This window comes from Dendropsophus ebraccatus, chromosome 3, assembly GCF_027789765.1.
Source record: "Dendropsophus ebraccatus isolate aDenEbr1 chromosome 3, aDenEbr1.pat, whole genome shotgun sequence".
Taxonomy (NCBI): domain Eukaryota; kingdom Metazoa; phylum Chordata; class Amphibia; order Anura; family Hylidae; genus Dendropsophus; species Dendropsophus ebraccatus.
Genome location: NC_091456.1, coordinates 20,032,051 through 20,052,004, shown reverse-complemented (window position 1 = coordinate 20,052,004; position 19,954 = coordinate 20,032,051). Strand labels below are relative to the sequence as shown.

General features: G+C 43.8%; 1 protein-coding gene across 2 annotated transcripts in view; it reads right to left on the bottom strand.

Annotated features, from left to right (window-relative positions):
- CHFR (checkpoint with forkhead and ring finger domains) overlaps window positions 1-19,954 on the bottom strand; it is a 43,861-nt gene that overhangs the window by 4,666 nt on the left and 19,241 nt on the right. For both annotated transcript variants that reach the window (XM_069961053.1, XM_069961054.1), the window contains exons 7-15: window positions 19,134-19,265; window positions 12,326-12,476; window positions 9,943-10,097; window positions 9,633-9,795; window positions 9,361-9,500; window positions 7,530-7,649; window positions 6,697-6,780; window positions 5,423-5,493; window positions 2,066-2,153 (exon numbers count right to left, since the gene is read on the bottom strand). In XM_069961053.1, the coding sequence (XP_069817154.1) occupies window positions 2,066-2,153; window positions 5,423-5,493; window positions 6,697-6,780; window positions 7,530-7,649; window positions 9,361-9,500; window positions 9,633-9,795; window positions 9,943-10,097; window positions 12,326-12,476; window positions 19,134-19,265 (1,104 nt within the window). The remainder of the gene's footprint in view (window positions 1-2,065; window positions 2,154-5,422; window positions 5,494-6,696; window positions 6,781-7,529; window positions 7,650-9,360; window positions 9,501-9,632; window positions 9,796-9,942; window positions 10,098-12,325; window positions 12,477-19,133; window positions 19,266-19,954) is intronic.

The following is a 19,954-nucleotide window of genomic DNA, read 5'->3' as shown; positions in this document are numbered from 1 at the left end:
AGTCACTGCCGAGTTGGTTCGGCGGTATCGCGGGATGCAGAGACACAGCAGGACAACACCGGGGGAGCCTTGAGTGGTAAGCATAAATACATCTTTTTTATTTTATATATTTTTTCATGTGCTGTCTGCTGCACATCACCTATTGCACAAAGCAACGTGTGGCCAATCATAACTTATTAATAGACAACAAACCATTGAGCGAATGATTGCTTGCTCCTCGACTGACTGTTGTCTTTATTATGGTGCGTTTACACAGACAGATTTATCTGGCAGATCTTTGAAGCCAAAACCAGGAACAGACTATAAACAGGGATCAGGTCATAAAGGAAAGACTGAGATCTATCCTCTTTTCAAATCCATTCCTGGCTTTGGCTTCCAAAATCTGTCAGATAAATCTGTCTGTGTAAACGCACCAAAACACGGATCAATATCTGCCCAATTCGGCCTAATTTGGCAGATAATCACTCCGTGTAGTAGAGCTTTACCAGTGTTAATTAGTGAATTTCATCTGGCAGATTCACTTTAAGTTCCAGTGGTCGTTTGGGAACCTTTATTTCAACTTGACTCACCACCTGCAGAACCTCTATGCAAGCACAGTATACGGACCCCAATATGTCTCTCTAGCAATCCGCCAGTAATTTTGAGCCATGAAATTCATTAGCTTAGTTATCCATTTACTGCATCAGTCACACATGGGCTTTAATGGCATTCACATATGAAATGAAAAGCACATGACTTAACTGGGAAATGGAGGCCTGTGAGGGACACTATGCACTTGCATCAGTCACCCTAGGCTAATACGACATCCATTTAGTGAATACACTTTTTAATGGCTGAAAAGAGCAGTGCATTCTACCATCTTAGTTTGGGTTCACACTACGGAATCCGTGCAGATAAGTTCCGGCGGATTTCGTCACTGGTACCAGCTCACGGCGGCACGCATATCCGCCCGTGCCGTAGATACCATTCTATGAGCGGGCGGATTCCGCCATCTGCCAAAAGAATTGACATGTCATTTCTTTCGGCAGACAGCGGAAATCGCCTGCCCATAGAATTCAGTCTATGGGACAGGCGGCGATGCGTGCCGCCGTGAGCGGGTACGAGAGACGGAATCCGCCGGAACTTATCCGCGCGGATTCCGTAGTGTTAACCAACCCTTACTCCATATTCCATTATTGTGGTATAGTAATGTATGGACATTGGGAGCTTTCCTAACAATCACGTTTAACGTTTGGGAAAAAACCTGGTCCCTTACCTACAATTTAACAGACAGGAGGAAGCTGTTTTTAGGGTAACAGTGGGGCCCCTGTGCGGCTATACAGGTTGCACATATGGTTTGTGCAGCCCAGCCATTGGGACATAATATATATGTTTTTTGCATGGTTAGGAATACCTGCAAATAAGGAAAGCTGTTTCAGCAGACGTTCCTGTCAATGCAAAGCTAAACAAATTACAAGGAATTTAAAAGGAATCGATTCTTGGGCGTTAGGAAGTGGGTTGATACGACCGACTCAATTAACTTCCTAGGACATATCTGGTTTAGAGGTGTATAGGGACATCAATAACGCTATCTAGTGGGCAGAACAAGTACTGCATATAATAAAGACATTCACATCATGTTTCAGGGCATTCACTGGGGTGTACATTGTTAAAACATCAAAAGGGTGATGCTGATCTATAGCCCGACATGTTGCTGGAAGTCTAACCGTCACATTGTTTTTTCCATTTCTTGAACGTATGCGCTCACTGTGTGGGAGTCAAAAATGTGGTTGGCCTTGTTTTTGTGTCCCACACAGTATGTACATATTCAGGAAATAAGACTTATTGTAGTTACAATTAAGCTACGTTCGGCCTATTAAAATAAATGGGGTAACCAGAGACACGCCGCTATCCCTCTTTGAAATATTGCCGATGTATGACCTGACTGATGTCCTGACACAGGATGTGAATGGTCTTCCTCATGCAGATGCTGATCCAAAACCAAGAACTTACAACATGTACGATAGGCCGTGCATAGAACATTATAGCTCCTGTAGTATAATAATATAATCCAATGTCTACTTACCAGGAAGCATAAAGACACCTCGCTGAACAGCTGCAAGGCTTTCATGCAATAAGTCTTTCCATGTTAAGCCCCTGGATGCCAGGTAATTCTGAGAAGACATAAATCCCGGGCAGATGTGTTAGTACAGGTATACAGTACCAAACCACCGACTTAATATATTAAAAAAAACTGAGGATGAAAGAAAGAAAAACCTACCTACTTCATCAGTATCCCCTGATTGATGGGAACATAACCGCACAGTTGTCTAACCTCCATGCAACGGATTCGCAGCGTCTGGTCATCCCGCTAAGCCAATCAGTGAGCTGCCCCGCCACAGCAACTGAGCGGGACATCCAGACGTTGGGAGACCCCAAAGCGAGCCGGAGTGCGGACCCAATAATGTATGCACAAGGCCGCGGGGGGTTAAGGGGCTGCCGCTTACATACTCGCAGGGGGATAACAATTCTGCTGTAAGTATGTAATCTCATTGAAAGTGACAGTGATTGGATCCGCTGTGGATCCGTTACGTGTGAACCTACCCTATTGCAGCCATTTATTTTTTTTATATTCTACTGGGGCTGCATAGACCATAATAAACATGCTATTGTTACCTAACCACGCTCCCCCTGCGGCGTCTTTGTCACTCGTTTCAGAAGTGTTGGCCAGCAGGACAGTGATGGGGGTGGGTGGGCTGTCCCTGCTGAAACAAGTCTGTCTCTGAATAAGTGGCAGGGTGTTCAGCGGGGGACCCGAAGACGTGCAGGAAGACCCCATGAATAATAGTGTGCATTATGTTCTATGAACTATAAAATGTAAACGGCAGGAGTACCCCTTTAATGTTTAACATTCATATGGCTGCTTGTTGCTGTGACCTGTGGGCATGAAGCTTAGTTTGTAGTTTGCGAAAAGCAACGGCAAAAATAAATCAAGCCGGAAAAGAAATAATGATTTAAAAAAAGGAAATGATTTTAAGCCATTGATGTACATAAGTCCGTACATTGCGCCTTGTACAAAAAAAGAGCTGTGGGAAGAGGCCGCTGTAGACTTAGAAGGGGAAACTTTCTTGCACACAAGGCTCAACATAAACTGCTCTTTTGGTTATTATGTTGATTCTTTTTAGATGATGATTGTATAGCCCCATCTAGTGGATGTCGGTGTATGTGGCATACTCAGACGTCAGGGCCTTCTTAAAAGGAATGAGTGACCTTTTTTATTATTTTTTATGGTTAGAGATATCTTACTAGTCTGTTTCTAGTTTTTTTTTTAAATTCTACCTGAGTATTTTGCTATTGTGCACATGACCATGAGGGCAGCCATTTTGTCTGAGCTTTTGCTCTGTTAACAGCATTTAGGAATACTTTGCAGTAGCTACCAGGACATAGGGAACATCAGCAGACTCATACGGAGGAGAGTTTTCTAGGCATGTTCTGAGACCTATGCAGGGAATGAGAGGAGGGGGAGCTGTGACCATCACATATTGTGAATGGTCCGATCTTATCTTATCTTTACCCACCGCCATTATTCTGGCTGTTTGATGTCCGTCTTTTTGGATGTCTGTTATTTTGAGGACAAATAATGTCCATTATTTTGAAATCATGGACGTCATTTCAAAATAATGGATTATCTGTCTGTGTAATAAGACCATAACATGCATATCATTGTTAAGCAGAATGGAAAGCACAAAGGCTAATGGTGTGTTTACACAGACAGATTTATCTGACAGATTATTGAAGCCAAAACCGGGAATGGGTTTGAAAAGAGGAGAAATTGCAGTCTTTCCTTTGTGACCCGTTCTCTGTTTATAGTCTGTTCCTGGTTTTGGCTTCAATGATCTGTAAGACATATTTAACACTTAATCCAGGGAATAAAATGGACTATTAGTTAAAAAAACAAACAAACTGTGGATCAGTCACTGATAGGCGACCAGGTGTCGGAACCCACACCAAACAGCTGTTAGGTGCTCTTACTTTACAGTGAACTGTGTTTGTCCCTGCAGTGCAGTTCCTGTTCAAGCGAATAGCAGCGGAGATGCAGTTACACATCACCACTGTTACACATGAATGGAGACAAACTCCTGTGGATAGCTCATCAGTCTGTTTTGTCCGGATAGACAACCCCTTTAAATAGTTTTCAGATCAATTGATGCCAGAAAGTATTTAAAAAAAACTGTAGCCTTTCAGTACTTATCAGCTGCTGTATATCCTGTAGGAAGTGGTGTACTCTCTCTAGTCTGACAGTGCTCACTGCTGCCACCTCTGTCCATGACAGGACCTGTCCAAAACAGTAACAAATCCCAATAGAAAATACCACTTCCAGCAGGACATACAGCAGCTGGTAAATACTAGAAGCATACATTTTTTTTTAAATACCTTTCATACCTTTTTTTTTTTTTTTAAATAAAATAATTGTTTATCTAATGTTTTATTCTTTAGAGTCTCCATTCACTGTGTAACGGTGGCGATGTGTAACTACAACTCAACTCTTATTCACTTGAATGGGAGCTGAGCTGCACAGACAAACTCAGTTCACTGTGTAGTATGAGCACCTAACAGCTGTTGCCTATTAGTGATTGATGAGCTACTGATCAGTGACATGATGCATATGTATAGAACCTACCCTTCATCCATCCCCTCCTTGTATATCCCTCTTCCCTGCATCCATCCCCTCCTTGTATATCCCCTTCCCTGCATCCATCCCCTCCTTGTATATCCCCCTTCCCTGTATCCATCCCTTCCTTGTATATCCCCCCTTCCCTCCATGCATCCCCTCCTTATACCCCCCTTCCCCGCATCCTTCCCCTCCTTCAGTGGCGTAGCTACCATAGAGGCAGGGAAGGCAGTTGCTATGGGGCTCATGGAGGGAGGGGGCCCAGGGAAGATAAGAGCCTCCTGTGTCCTTTAGCTTAACCCCTTATTTACTGCAGTGTGTAAGTGACCCAGTGTTCTCTAACATGCTGCAACACAAAAAAAGGGTTAATACAGAATGTATTTGGTACATAATTTGTATTTGATTTGATGGAAATGTGTCTTTTTTCAACCGTATTAACTATGTAACTATCATGAGCTATCCACAGTTTGTGGATATACCATGTATCCCCGAATACAAGACAGTGGCTCATATTAATTTTTCTACCAAAGTTGCGCTAGGTCTTATTTTCAGGTGATGTCTTATTTTTCCATGAAGAAGAATTCACACGTCACATGCACAGCAGGGACAGAGCGTACTGTATGGCAGCGTCCAGCCACCAGGGGGAGCTCACCACAGTACACTCGTACAGCACAAGTTGTTTTTTTTTTTTTAATTACAGCAATGTTTTAACAAGTTTTTGCATTTTTACAAGTGACCAGTTTACCTTGTGCATCAGTGGTTAGTTCTCACCTTTAGAATGTCAGACTCGTAGTTGTTGTTGTTTAACACAGAGTCCAAACATTTTTCTCCAAGATTCAACTCTAAAGAGCAAAAGAGCAGAAACAATTCACTGAAGTGACTGAAGCAGCAAAACTTGTGTCCTTTATAGTAAAGAGCGGGTCTGAGGACACAAGGACACATATACGTGACGTCTTTAATCTGCCCGTGCATTCTGCATTATCTGGTAATGGCGGGGGGGGGGGGGGGGGGGGGGGCGCAGCTCAGGGTACAGTGGGGCAACACACTTATTTTATTTGTACAGTATGACATTTACAAGGCAACCTGTACACAATTCTGAACTGTAAGTCTATTGAGATCTACAAGTACAATAAAACTGGTTAAAATGAACTTCTTTTCTGACTGCTGAATAGGTTAAAGCTAGGGTTCATGGGTGTCCCTCTAAATGACAATATTAGGATGTAAAATGTTAACTAGCTCCTTGAAAGTGTAGCTGTCATTTTAACCCCTTCATGACCAAAGGTCATTGATGTCCGGGTCACAGTGAATGGGAGTTTTTGATCACTTTTTTTTTTCCTGAATAGGTTTAAAAAAACTGCAATCCTGATGTTTTTTCCCCACCATATTTATAAGAGGATCAGCGATCCGACAGGACAAAAGTATTTCTCTTCCGCTAAACAGTCAGTGACAGGTAATCCTCCTGTCACTGACTCTCTTAAATGCCACAATTCCTATAGATCACAGTGTTTAAGGGGTTAATGACAGGCATTATCCCCGGCTTCTAGGACATTAATGTAGGTGGGGCTGCTCACACTGAAGTGGCCCCGAACACATTAAACACCCCTTCACAGTAAGGAACATTTATACACATTCCTCCTATACTCTGCAGAAATCAATATAAAGAAAAATTTATGTAAATATAAGAAACTCTTTAACAGATTATTAGGCGAAAGAGCTTCCTTCTGTACTCACAAGGCTGCCCCCTCCATCTATTTCCTTTTTGGATTGCAGGATCCCAATTTTATATAGTGTATACACCCACACTGTAGCTGAGTATTGGGAAAGCAGACACCAAGATGGGAGTTTGCTGGGTGGTAACTGGGGGGGGGGGAGGTCATATATTAGCGATAGAATGGCCAGAACTAGTGCTGCTCTTCATGTATATACAGGAAAGCTTATCCTAAAAAGTCACCTGAACAGCTACCCTTTAACCCTTTAGCATAATGTATGGTTCTGCACATGCTACATAAAGCATTAAATGACAAGACAAATCTAGCACAGCTTACCACAAAATGGAGCCAGACAGCCTAAGCAGCCCATTCTGGTGCATCCCCAATACATGTGACAGAAAGACTGCAAACATACAGTGCCTGTTAAAGCAAAATAAAGTCAAGGAGATGCACACACATCTTAGGAAACTTGGAGCAATCAAACTTAATATGGGCTGGAAGACAATATGAAAAAGCTCTTTGTGCTTTTGGCAACACGCTGGGATATTTATTAAAGGGGTATTCCACTCAAATATAACTTTTGATATGTTGCTGCCCATGGTGAGATTAATTATTCCTTCCATACTTATTATCTATTCAGTCTCCTTCCCCCGTTCTGAGCCGCTGCTTTCTGCTGAAGACACAAACATTTGTGCGTGAGCTTTTCTCCCCCCCCCCTTCTGGGACAGGTGACATGAAGTTAACAAGTCCCTGGCAGTCTTTATCTGCAACACTGTAGCTTATATGCAATGCTGGGAGGGTCATTCTGAGGTCAAGTTGCTAATGAACTCACTGTAGTTAACCCTTCCAGCATTAGAAAGAAGTTACAATGTTGCAGATAAAGCCTGCCAGGGACTTTTTTACATCAGATGTCTCAGAAGGGAGGGGAAAGGAGGGGGAAACAGAGATAAAAGCTCACACACAGATTTTTGTGTCTTCAGTAGAAAGCAGCAGCTGAGAACTGGAGGAAGGAGACTTAACAGAAAATAACAAGTATGGAAAAAATTGTTAGACTCACCATGGGCTGGAATATATCTAAAGTTATGTTTGAGCAATCATAGAAACTACAGCCGCTAGTGTATCAAAACAAACCAAAGAAAAAAATAAAGTGCTCACAAGTCAGGACCTACATTGCTGAGGCGCCACGTGTGGGTTTTGCTCTCGTTCACTTCTTCTGTCTGGCATTGGCTGGAAGCAACATGTACATATCACGTGACTTCCCTGGGAAGAGCATACATATTCCTGGGCAGCTGCAAAGAGAACAGATTCTTATATGTTATATATGATGATAATACAATAATATAATATACAATATAGAATTGCTTCCTAGGAGATCTGTTCAATCTGTTCAGTCTGTACATAAAAGTGGTTATCCAGGTTGAGAAAAACATGGCCGCTTTTTTCTAGAAACAGCACCACTCTTGTCCCCAGTTTTGGTTTTGGAGACCAATTCCAATGAAGTGAATGGAGCTGAATTGTAATACCACACAAGACCTGAGGACAGGGGTGATGCTGTCTTTGCAAGAAAGTAGCTGTGTTTTTCTAACCCTGGATAACCCCTATAAAGACTAAGTAGGACTGGGGATATGACCTAAACATAAAATCTTAATTATTTAAAAGCCTACACATGGTCACAATTTTAAAGGAGTACTCCAGCGAAAATTCGTTTAAATCAACTTGTGTTAGAAAGTGCCAGAGATTTGTAATTTGTTTCTATTTCAAAATTCTACAGTCTTCCAGCTGCTGTCTGTCCCGCTGAAAGTGGTGTATTCTTTCCAGTCTGACACAGTGCTCTCTACTGCCACCTCTGTCCGTGTCAGGAACTGTACAGAGCAGGAGCAAATCCCCATAACAAAACCTCTCCTACTCCACTTCCTGCAGCACTTACAGCAGCTGAAAAGCACTGAAAAACTGGAGAAAATAAAATGGAAAAGATTTTTTTTTGCTTGAGTACCCCTTTAAGGTCCTATCCTAAAGCAACAGAGGTTCCCCCTGCATAGGTTTATCAGTGTCTAGTGTCGGTTTTTGGGCATACGATGACCACTCTACACAACCATGGTGATCATTATGGCCGAGATTTCTCAAACTGTGTAAGGGTGCGTTCACACGTACAGGATCCGCAGCAGATTTGATGCTGGGTTCAGTTATTTAAATCAAGTCCGCTGCAATACGTGTGAAGCTACCCTAAAACAGAAACTGGTGTAATATGTCCACAGCAACCAATCACAGACCAGCTTTTATTTTTGTTGGCTGAGCTGTGATTGGTTTCTATAGGCAGTCTACACCAGTTATCTTCAACTCAAAAAGGTAGCACAGAAAGGCATTGTGGGATGCTGGCTATGTATGTTTGGACTTCATTAATCTTCCTAATACAACAAACTTAAAGTGTCACTGTCATTTTTTTTCTTTTTCTTTTGCAGAAATCAATAGTCCAGGCGATTTTAAGAAACTTTGTAATTGGGTTTATTAGGCAAATATGCCATTATCTGCATTCAAAAAGACTTTCCCCAGGTCCCCCCTCCTCTCTCTCATTCACTGCTCATTATCAGGAAATCTCGACTCTTTTACATCAGTCGAGCCCTGTGTAACCTATGGAGAGGGAAGGGGGGGAGGAGGGAGATTAGTCGCCAGCAGAGAACAAAGGATTACACAGTGGAACCTGTGTGAAAGCCGTATTCGGAGGTCAGAGAGGTCAGTTCTGACTTAAGAGGAGATAGTCCAGTGATGTAGCTGTAAATTAACTCTTTATTGTCCTGTTTTGGTGCCTCATCTCCCTCCACCCCTCTCCATAAAAGAACAATGAAGACAGGGGGGAGAGATTCAAACTGCTTTTTCATGATAAAAATGCATTTCTCGGCTTATAAACCCAATTACAAAGTTTCTTAAAATTGCCTGTACTATTGACACTGTACAGTGACACTTTAACTCAAACTTGGCATCAAACAAGATGTCCATACAAACCTGCAGGAAAGTTGGTAGAGGTAGAAGGGGCATCGCCTAATGTCCGCATTGCTTCAGTCTCTATGGGAAGTGGATAAGGATGTGGCTGCACATTGTGCCTACCATACCCTGGGCATTGTCGGCACACTGTATAGGGTTGGCTGTATTAATAAAAACATAAGACAAAGTAAACAGAAATTGCATTTAAAGGAGCTCTAGGCAACACATAATCACATACAATGAAAGGGAATATAACGATAGAGAAACAAACTAAACTAACGCCAGTCACAAACCTAATGTCTGAGGATTCACTGTCAACGTCCGATAGTTCAAGCAGATCTTCAGAACTTCCTTCTTCATCGGAAAATGATCTACGCACCTTGGGCTGCAGCATATCTTGTGTGATTTTATTTCGAGCGTCCATGCTACGTCTGTCTTCTTCACTGCGACTTTTTTCTGGAATTAGAAAGGACAAACAAAGACATTACAATCCATTAAAATAGACAGGTAGAATTAACATTACAAGCAGTGGTTTTACAGTATATAAGAATTCATGCATGCATGTGACCCAGTAAGTTAAACAGCAAATAGAAAAGGACTTGCCTGGGTGCTGGAGCAGATAGGCTTCCACAAGGTTGTTTAGTATGTGGTTTTTACAAATCCGTTCAACGGGACATCTGCAGGTAGGGCAGAGGGATGAGCGCTCCATCCAGCCAGAGTAACAGGCAGCACAGAACGTGTGCATACATGGCTGCAAACTATAGAGAGAAGTTCAACATTACACAAATTGGAAAAAAAAAAAAACCCACAAAAAACAATAACCCTTAACCTTTAAGAAAACTTGAAGCATTATAGCTATGAGTATATTCCACCAACAGATCTGACGACAGATTATCTGCCAAAGATTTAAAGCCAAACCCAGGAGTGCATTTGAAAAGAGGAGAAATCCAGTCTTTCCTTTATGACCTGTTCTCTGATTATAGTCTGTTCCTGGGTTTGGCTTCAAATCTTTGGCAGATAATCTGTCGTCAGATCTGTTGGTGGAATAGGGCCTTAGAAGACGACAAAACAGAACACACACACAGAAAAAGTTGTGTTTGGCTACTATCAGAATACAGTAATGTTATAGTTTATGAGTCCGGTGTGTTTAGGGGGCCAACACTCCATCACATCACCTGTTCCTGATGGATGGAAGGAGAATGACAGGTTGTTGTGCACACAAGCAGGGCAGCCTGCCTATCACTGACCCGGGGGGGTAAGGAGTGCTCCTCTCAGACTGTAAGACCACTGTATTCTTTTATCGCTCCTAGCAATTCTCTGCCCCTCACAGACTGCTATTTCAGGCAGCTCCTGTGCCAGTTATTCATCTATATTTTTGCGCCAAAGCCAGAAATGGATGGAGCAGATATATACATCATTCCTTTGTAATATACATTTCTTTTGAGTCTACTTTGGCTAAAAAAATAAATAAAAAAAATTATAAACTACCACAAAAATCCCCCCTTCCTACTTATCTGACAGATTTCACTCATTAGGGCCGTTCACACTACGGAATCGCCAACTCCCCCCCTGTTGTCTCTTTTTAATGGGAGGTCTCACGTACCTCCACTCTTCATGCCTCTATGCTCAAAGAATTGACAAGTCAATTCTTTCAGCGGAAAGGTGTGGAGAGTGGAGGCACGCAAGGCCTACAATTGAAAGAGACAACAGGGGGACTACACAGAGGAGGGGCCGTATACTATAAGGGATACACAGAGGGGACCATCTATAAGGGGGCCATCAAAGCGGTCATCTATAAGGGGGACTACATGGGGGCATCTACTATAGGGGGACTACACAGAGAGGGGCTCCCAAGGAGATGCGCATGGGGCCATCTATATGGAAGACTGAGCAAGGGGTCAGAGGGGGGGGCATATTCAATTAAGTGGATCAGATAGAGTCAGCCTACCCACTAAATGAGGGTGTAAAGGGGACAGTACAGATGTGCAGTTTGTAGAGAGATGAGAATGGTGCCAGAGTGAGGAGCCTAATATGTCTGTCTGGCAGATTCTGTGGAATCGTGGCTCGGAGAAGTTCTCATAATGGCCCAGGACAGTCGGAGAAGATGATGAAAAGGGAAGAACTCCGATCAGACGTCCCCTGTGAGTCACCTGATGTAACTGCACTGTGATGTATAAGGTGTACAGAACCTGTGTGGAGCTGGAGCTACCTCTATATGATTGTATGGGTGATAGTGATCTGTGTACAGTGAATCTTAGTCAGTAGCAGCGGTGGTATTAGTCAGTATATGGTGGTATTATTTGTTACTTGTTATCTGGTACTGTGTTTTATTGGATTTAGTATACAGGATTTGAGATGGTAGTGGTTGTGGCGTGCCGGTAATATCTCCTTCCTATATACTGATATTATTGGTAATATTGGTCAGTATACAGGATTTGGTCTGTAACAGTATGGTGGTAATATGTATGGTGATAATATTTCCTTCCTATATACTATAATTATTGGTAATATCGGTCTTGATCTATCTATCTTCTATCCATCAGATCTATCTATCTATCTATCTATTGCTTTGCTTGGTCGAGGAAGGGGGGCCCAAGTTGAACTCTTACACCAGGGCCCAAGGTACACTAGTTACGCCCCTGATGTCATATATAGATATATATGTGTGTGTGTTGTATCTCAATGTTGTTGGGTTTGGCACTTTGTGAATATAACATATATATTTCTTTTTCTGCCCTTTTTTAAATAACTGAAAAATAAAAAGACATAAAATAAAATAATTTTTCAGAACTATAGATGCAGACTTCTAAAAAAACACAAATTCACGCATACTAGCAATGTAGCTCCATAGGAAAAGTTGGATGCAGGCCATTTACATGGAAAAAATATAAATCTTCCATTTTCTGCATAATCAACAAATTTCCAGCAACCCTTGGCAATGCAAAATGTATATATTCACTGGCTATACAGGCATCTGGTAACTTACCTAACACAATCATGCAGCAATTCCTGGCAGATAATGCAAGTCAGGGTCTCTTCCATCTTGTCTGGCTTCAGGCTGGTTGATTTTGTATCCTCTGATGCTCCTTTTGAGTCATTGGGAAGTGCCGGACTAGGAGAACTTGAACAGTCATTGTCTAAGGTAAAAGACACCAGACCGTATTAGTAGATAGTAGTAACATGTATACATGGTCAAACATGTTGGGGTTTAAAATGTTAATGCAGTAAACCACAAAGATTCACATAGCTGCTATCCAGATGGCCACCATCCTAGGAACACAATGTTATACTTAAAAAGGGATTATCTAGGATTAGAAGAAACACAGCTACTTTCTTGCAAAAACAGCACCACTCCTGTCCTCAGGTAGTGTGTTGTATTACAATCCAGCTTTATTCACTTCAATGGAACAGAGATGCAAAACCTCCACACCCAAACTGAGGACAAGAGTGGCGCTTTTTATGGAAGAAAGCAGACTTGTTTTTCTAAGTCTGGTCAACCCCTTTAATACAAACCAGGCCTGTTCTCTGTGTCTGTGTGTATCCTCTGCATGGTCTAATTTTTACCACAATACAGAAGCACTGAATGTGTTTGGTTAGGTAAACTCCACTGGTGGTAAGGAGACATGAACAGAATAAACACATATACAGTTAGGTGGATTTTACTGAATTCTTAAAATAGGATTACGGAAAGATAAGGATAGTGTAGGGACAGAGATCTGGAAAAGAGAACAAAAATTTCTGCTGCACTGAAAGTTCCCCAAGCACAGTGGCCTCCATAATTCTTAGGTCCTATCCCCACGTTCTGTGCACAGTCTGTATATAGGGACAGTGTGCAATCGGAACTCTCGGCATTATGTATCATTATGATGCCAGGAGCTCTGAAACTTAAATCTTTGCTGTACTGTACTGACACAGCCAAGCAGGTTGCAGGAAAAGGGCCGCGGTTTGAAGAATGGACAGTGCCTCCAGGATCTTTATGCTGGCATCAAACAGGGTGCATATATAATTTTCTTTTTTTTTATTTAATGGAAAAGGTGCATTCGCTTTAAAATGTAATAGATATTTCTGCTGCAGATTTTCAATGGGTAAAAAAAAAAGACAAACCTGCAGAAAAATCCACACACACCTATTCTGCCACAGATGTGTTGCAGATTTTCAATTGATTCTGCCATGTCTGACTCCATCTTTTGAAAGACAGACTTATCAATATACATTGCCATTCAAAGTGTTAGTAGTATTGATAATCTTCTGCACAGTCTAAGGGTTGTATTACCCGGCCAGATATCCTGTGAGAAAGCAACGATCTTAGGGTACAAACACACACACCGTATACGCAGTGTATTTACTGCTGCGATACGCAGCAAATACGCAGCAGCTTAGATCTAAATAACTGAACAAAGCATCAAATCTGCTGCAGAACTGCTGCATATTTGCTGCGTATACGGTGTGTGTGTTTGTACCCTTAAAGAGCTTACAGAGCCTACAATACAGCAAGGGCTGTACATTAGTGATGCCCGTGCAGCCCTTGCTTTAAAGGTGTAAAATAATAAACAATATACTTACCTGCCCACGCTTCCCTGGTGTCCTCCAGCTTTGCCTGTGGGATTCCTCAGTTACCGCAGCTGCAGCTCACAATTCTGGTCCTATAACTGAAGTGACAGACCACTCAGCCAATCACTAGCTGAGACAGGACAGTGTCACTTCCAGAGTGTGCTGTCAATTCAAAGGCCGGTTTGTAGGTGCCATGGTGAATCACAGAAACAAGGCAGCAGGACACTGGGAGGACGTGGACAGGTAAGTATAACCTTTATTATTATTTATTTTTTTCTGTCAGCTATTACATGTTGCGATGCACGGCTGGTGATAGACAACATGTTGAAGCACAATGTTCAGCCAAAGATCAGTTCCTCGGCTGATCATTGTCTTAAAGGGAATGTGTCACAAAGTAAAAAAAATAAAATAAAAATGATAAAATTGAATTTGGTTTTTTTGTTAATTTGTAAGTGTTTTTTTTTTTTTTTTTACATGTAAGGAAATATGAAAAATTAACTATCTAATTTTCCATATTTCCCAGTAATGGCCCCTAGGGGGAGCTCCAGCAGAAAAACTGCTGGTAAAAGTTACCTGCTATACGGCTGTGCTGAAAAAAGAGGCAGTCTCTGCTCAACTGCTGTGACATCATCACCTCCCTCCTCTTTTCACAAAGGAACAAAGAGGGGAAAGGTGATATTATGTGTACTGCTGGGCAGCGCCATTTTGTTGTTGTCTGCACAGAAGTACACATACAACAGACGTGTCTCACAGGTAGAGTATATATATATATATATATATATATATATATATATATATATATATATATATATTTATATATATATACCTTCTCTACCTGTGCTATGTGTGACACTGCGGTGTATTATGAAGGGCTCACTATATATATATATATATATATATATATATATATATATATATATATATATAAAAGCCCTTCATAATACACCGCAGTGTCACACATAGCACAGGTAGAGAAGGTATATATATATATATATATGTGTGTGTATCTATCTATCTATCTCCTGTATGTATCTAAATCTGTGTGTGTGTGTGTGTATATATATATATATATATATATATATATATATATATATATATATATATATATATATATATATATATATATATTTATTTACACACACACAGGAGAGTACCGGCTATTGCTCTCTGGTGTATATGGGGGCTAATTGTACCAATTAAAAAAGAGTAGGAGAGACACTTTGCTCTGCCAAATGCAGCCACCTCAGTGAGACAAGAGTTGCTGGCTGTAATAAGCAACTGTAACTCCTTTGCTGCAGTCACTGATTGGTTACAATATTCCTGTCTGTACAGATGTATCTATTGCAGTGTAACAAATAGTTGCCAATAGTTCTGGATAACGGTAACTTCTGTCCTGGGAGCTGATAGTTTGGTTTATTCCTATATAATCACTGTGGGGGATAATGCATGTATGTACTGGTAACTTATCTGGCTTGGACCCGACAATAACTCCCAGCATACACATGCAATATCCTCCACAGTGATTATATAACTATAGGGGAATCCACCAAACACATCATCAGCTCCAATGATAGGAGTTACAGTTAATCATTACAACTTGTAATTTACAACAAATTGCTTCGCTATGGACATAAGAGATCTGTGTTATTACCTGAGCTCCTCCTGCAGCTGTAGATTGTCGGATCCCCAGTGCAGCAACTGCCCGATCAGAGCACTCAGTCTGGCTCAGTTCCCTGCCCTGTACTCCGTTATTGTGGGGTCAGTCACATAAGCCGAGTACAGGGCAGGGAGCTGAGCCAAAGTGAGTGCTCTGATCGGGCAGTGGCTGCACTGGGGATCCGACGATTTACAGCTGCAGGAGGAGCTCAGGTAATAACACAGAACACTGTACTGTATAAGACTCCCACTGAGGGGGCAGCAGCACATATATGGAGGAGAGCAGGGGCACATAGCAAGAGGGGCAGGGGACAGCAGCAGTATATAGAAAGGAGGGAGAAGCGGCATACAGACAGGAGGGAGGGAGAAGCGCCATACAGACAGGAGGGAGGGAGGAGGGAGAAGCGGCATACAGGAGGGAGGGAGAAGCGGCATACAGACAGATGGGAGAAGCGGCATACAGGAGGGAGGGAGAAGCGCCATACAGACAGATGGGAGAAGCGCCATACAAGAGGGAGGGAGAAGCGCCATACAGACAGGAGGGAGAAGCGCCATACAGGAGGGAGGGAGAAGCGCCATACAGGAGGGAGGGAGAAGCGCAATACAGACAGGAGGGAGAAGCGCCATACAGGAGGGAGGGAGAAGCGGCATACAGGAGGGAGGGAGAAGCGCCATACAGGAGGGAGGGAGAAGCGCCATACAGACAGGAGGGAGAAGCGCCATACAGACAGGAGGGAGAAGCGCCATACAGACAGGAGGGAGGGAGAAGCGTCATACAGGAGGGAGGGAGAAGCGGCATACAGGAGGGAGGGAGAAGCGCCATACAGACAGGAGGGAGGGAGAAGCGGCATACAGACAGGAGGGAGAAGCGCCATACATACAGGAGGGAGGGAGAAGCGGCATACAGACAGGAGGGAGAAGCGGCATACAGGAGGGAGGGAGAAGCGGCATACAGACAGGAGGGAGAAGCGCCATACAGGAGGGAGAAGCACCATACAGACAGATGGGAGAAGCGGCATACAGGAGGGAGGGAGAAGCGGCATACAGGAGGGAGGGAAAAGCGCCATACAGGAGGGAGGGAGAAGCGCCATACAGACAGGAGGGAGAAGCGCCATACAGGAGGGAGGGAGAAGCGCCATACAGGAGGGAGGGAGAAGCGCCATACAGACAGATGGGAGAAGCGGCATACAGGAGGGAGGGAGAAGCGCCATACAGACAGATGGGAGAAGCGGCATACAGGAGGGGGGGAGAAGCGCCATACAGGAGGGAGAAGCGGCATACAGACAGGAGGGAGGGAGAAGCGCCATACAGACAGATGGGAGAAGCGGCATACAGACAGGAGGGAGAAGCGGCATACAGACAGGAGGGAGAAGCGGCATACAGACAGGAGGGAGAAGCGGCATACAGACAGGAGGGAGAAGCGGCATACAGACCGATAGGAGAAGAGGCATACAGACAGGAGGGAGGGAGAAGCGCCATACATACAAATGGGAGAAGCGGCATACAGACAGGAGGGAGAGCGGCATACAGGAGGGAGGGAGAAGCGGCATACAGGAGGGAGGGAGAAGCGGCATACATACAAATGGGAAAAGCGGCATACAGACAGGAGGGAGAGCGGCATACAGGAGGGAGGGAGAAGCGGCATACAGACAGGAGGGAGAGCGGCATACAGGAGGGAGGGAGAAGGGACATACAGACAGGAGGGAGAAGCGGCATACAGACAGGAGGGAGAAGCGGCATACAGACAGGAGGGAGAGCGGCATACAGGAGGGAGGGAGAAGGGACATACAGACAGGAGGGAGAAGCGGCATACAGACAGGAGGGAGAAGCGGCATACAGACAGGAGGGAGGGAGAAGCGCCATACATACAAATGGGAGAAGCGGCATACAGACAGGAGGGAGAGCGGCATACAGGAGGGAGGGAGAGCGGCATACAGGAGGGAGGGAGAAGCGGCATACAGACAGATGGGAGAAGCGGCATACAGACAGGAGGGAGAAGCGGCATACAGACAGGAGGGAGGGAGAAGCGCCATACATACAAATGGGAGAAGCGGCATACAGGAGGGAGGGAGAGCGGCATACAGGAGGGAGGGAGAGCGGCATACAGGAGGGAGGGAGAAGCGGCATACAGACAGATGGGAGAAGCGGCATACAGACAGATGGGAGAAGCGGCATACAGACAGATGGGAGAAGCGGCATACAGACAGATGGGAGAAGCGGCATACAGACAGATGGGAGAAGCGGCATACAGACAGGAGGGAGGGAGAAGCGGCATACAGACAGGAGGGAGAAGCGGCATATATACAGGAGGGAGAAGCTGCATACAGATCGGGGAGAGCAGCAGCAGCAGGTATACAGATCAGGGAGGGCAGCGGCATACAGACGGGGGGAGCAGCGATATACAGATCGGGGGAGCAGCGGTATACAGATCGGGGACAGCAGCAGTATACAGATCGGGGAGAGCAGCAGTATACAGATCGGGGAGAGCAACGGCATACAGACAGGGGAGCAGCGGTATACAGATCGGGGAGAGCAGCGGCATACAGACGGGGGGAGCAGGGGGAACACAGACCGAGGCAGCAGCGGCACACAGACAAGCAACAAGTTCAGGGAGTTAGTACAGAGAAGGACCATAAAACCAGGGACTTATGGTGAAGAAGCAGCAGCAAGCAAGCCGGAAACCACAGTTCAAGTAACTTTCAGCCACTCTCAGTACTTTTCACAGTACTTCCAGGAACAGGCTCCTCTAAAATGGTGCCATCGCCCTCCCCCAGCTGTGTACTACGCATGCCTTTGAATATGCCTAGCACACAGCTCATGAAGCACAATGTAAGTAAACGGGACGGACTCCGTCCCGTTCACTTCAATGTTATGTGTGTGCCGTACAGCATCTGTGTAAGTGTCGTGCAAAGACACCATACACAAATGCTATTCAACATGGCAGCCCCCTGTGGCCAGCATCACAAGGTTATAAAACATTGATACTACAGGCAAAAAAAAAAAAAAAAAATACCAAACCACTTATTTTTTATAATTACATTTAAAGGAAAAAGAAAAAAAAAAGTGACACTATCCCTTTAATTACATGGAAATGATATCTGCCTGAATCAGTCTGATTTGGCAGATAATCGATCCGTGTAATAGGGTCCTTAGAAAAAAAAGAACACTAAAAAACATTTTTTTTTGCACATTGGTACTGTCTATCTGCTTGTTATCTGCTCCTACTAAATGGACAGAACAGTCATTAGTAGAGCAAGTGCGGTCTATTTAATGGGTCTGCCTTAAAGTGACTGTACCACCAGGCCCAGGCTGAAGCACTGGAGGCGAGCCGACCCACCCTTAGTGGGAGGAAACCCCCTCCCCTCTATGATAGGGTTCCATTGATTCTAATGGAGTCACGTCATGGAGGGGCTGGGGTTTCTTCCCTGGGCCTGGTGGCACAGTCACTTTAAGTACATGCCGATACATTTTTGCTAGTATACCAACATATACCAAGGACAAGCTGACAAAATGAGGCATAAATGTAGCCTTAGTCATATTATAAAGGCTTCAGCCAAAGTTATTTAGGGGGAAAAACAACAACTCACCAACTTTCATCTTCTTTTTAGGAGGAGGGTGATTATCCTTTTCTTCGGCTGTATCACTTGTCACATCTGTGAAACTCTGTCCACCACTGCCCACCTTGGATTGCTTGTCTTCTTGTACTGTTGTACTAACATCTGCAAAAACAAAAAGGCTCAAAGACTATAGAGCAGTGTATATATAGACAATATCATGAGAGGTTTTATGTAAAGAAGCAATCCTATCGTGTGTGAGTAGTATACCAACCATTTGTTATTAGATCTATATGGTTCAGAGTGGAAAGTAACAGTCCTTTTAGATCAGGGATGGGGAACATTAGACCCTCCGGATGTTGCAAAACTACAATTCCCATCATGCCTGGACTGCCAAAGTAAAGCTTTGGCTGCCCAGGCATGATGGGAATTGTAGTTTTGTAACAGCAAGTGGACCGAAGGTTCCTCATCCCTGTTTCAGATGCACCAATCTTCGACCATCCATGGTTGCAAGAGGGCACCGATCAGTGAGACCAGCGCACATTTGCAGTGCCATTAATCGAGCGGCCAGGCTGCATGAACTGATCCTGTATAGCTCGTGCAGCCATTTAAATTCATTGCTATCGGACACATATCCCGTTTACAAAGGGAGATGTGCGTCTGGTGAACAATGTTTTTAAGGCCTGCGATCAGCTAACAAGCAGATGTTTTCCCACTTCTCAGCTGATCGCTGACACTTTTACACAGGCTGATTATCGCCCGAATAAGTGTTTCTAGTGTTGCTTGCTAAATCGCTGATAATTGGCCAATGTAAAAGGATCTTAAGGGAAGAAGAGGCTTTAAATTGCATGTTT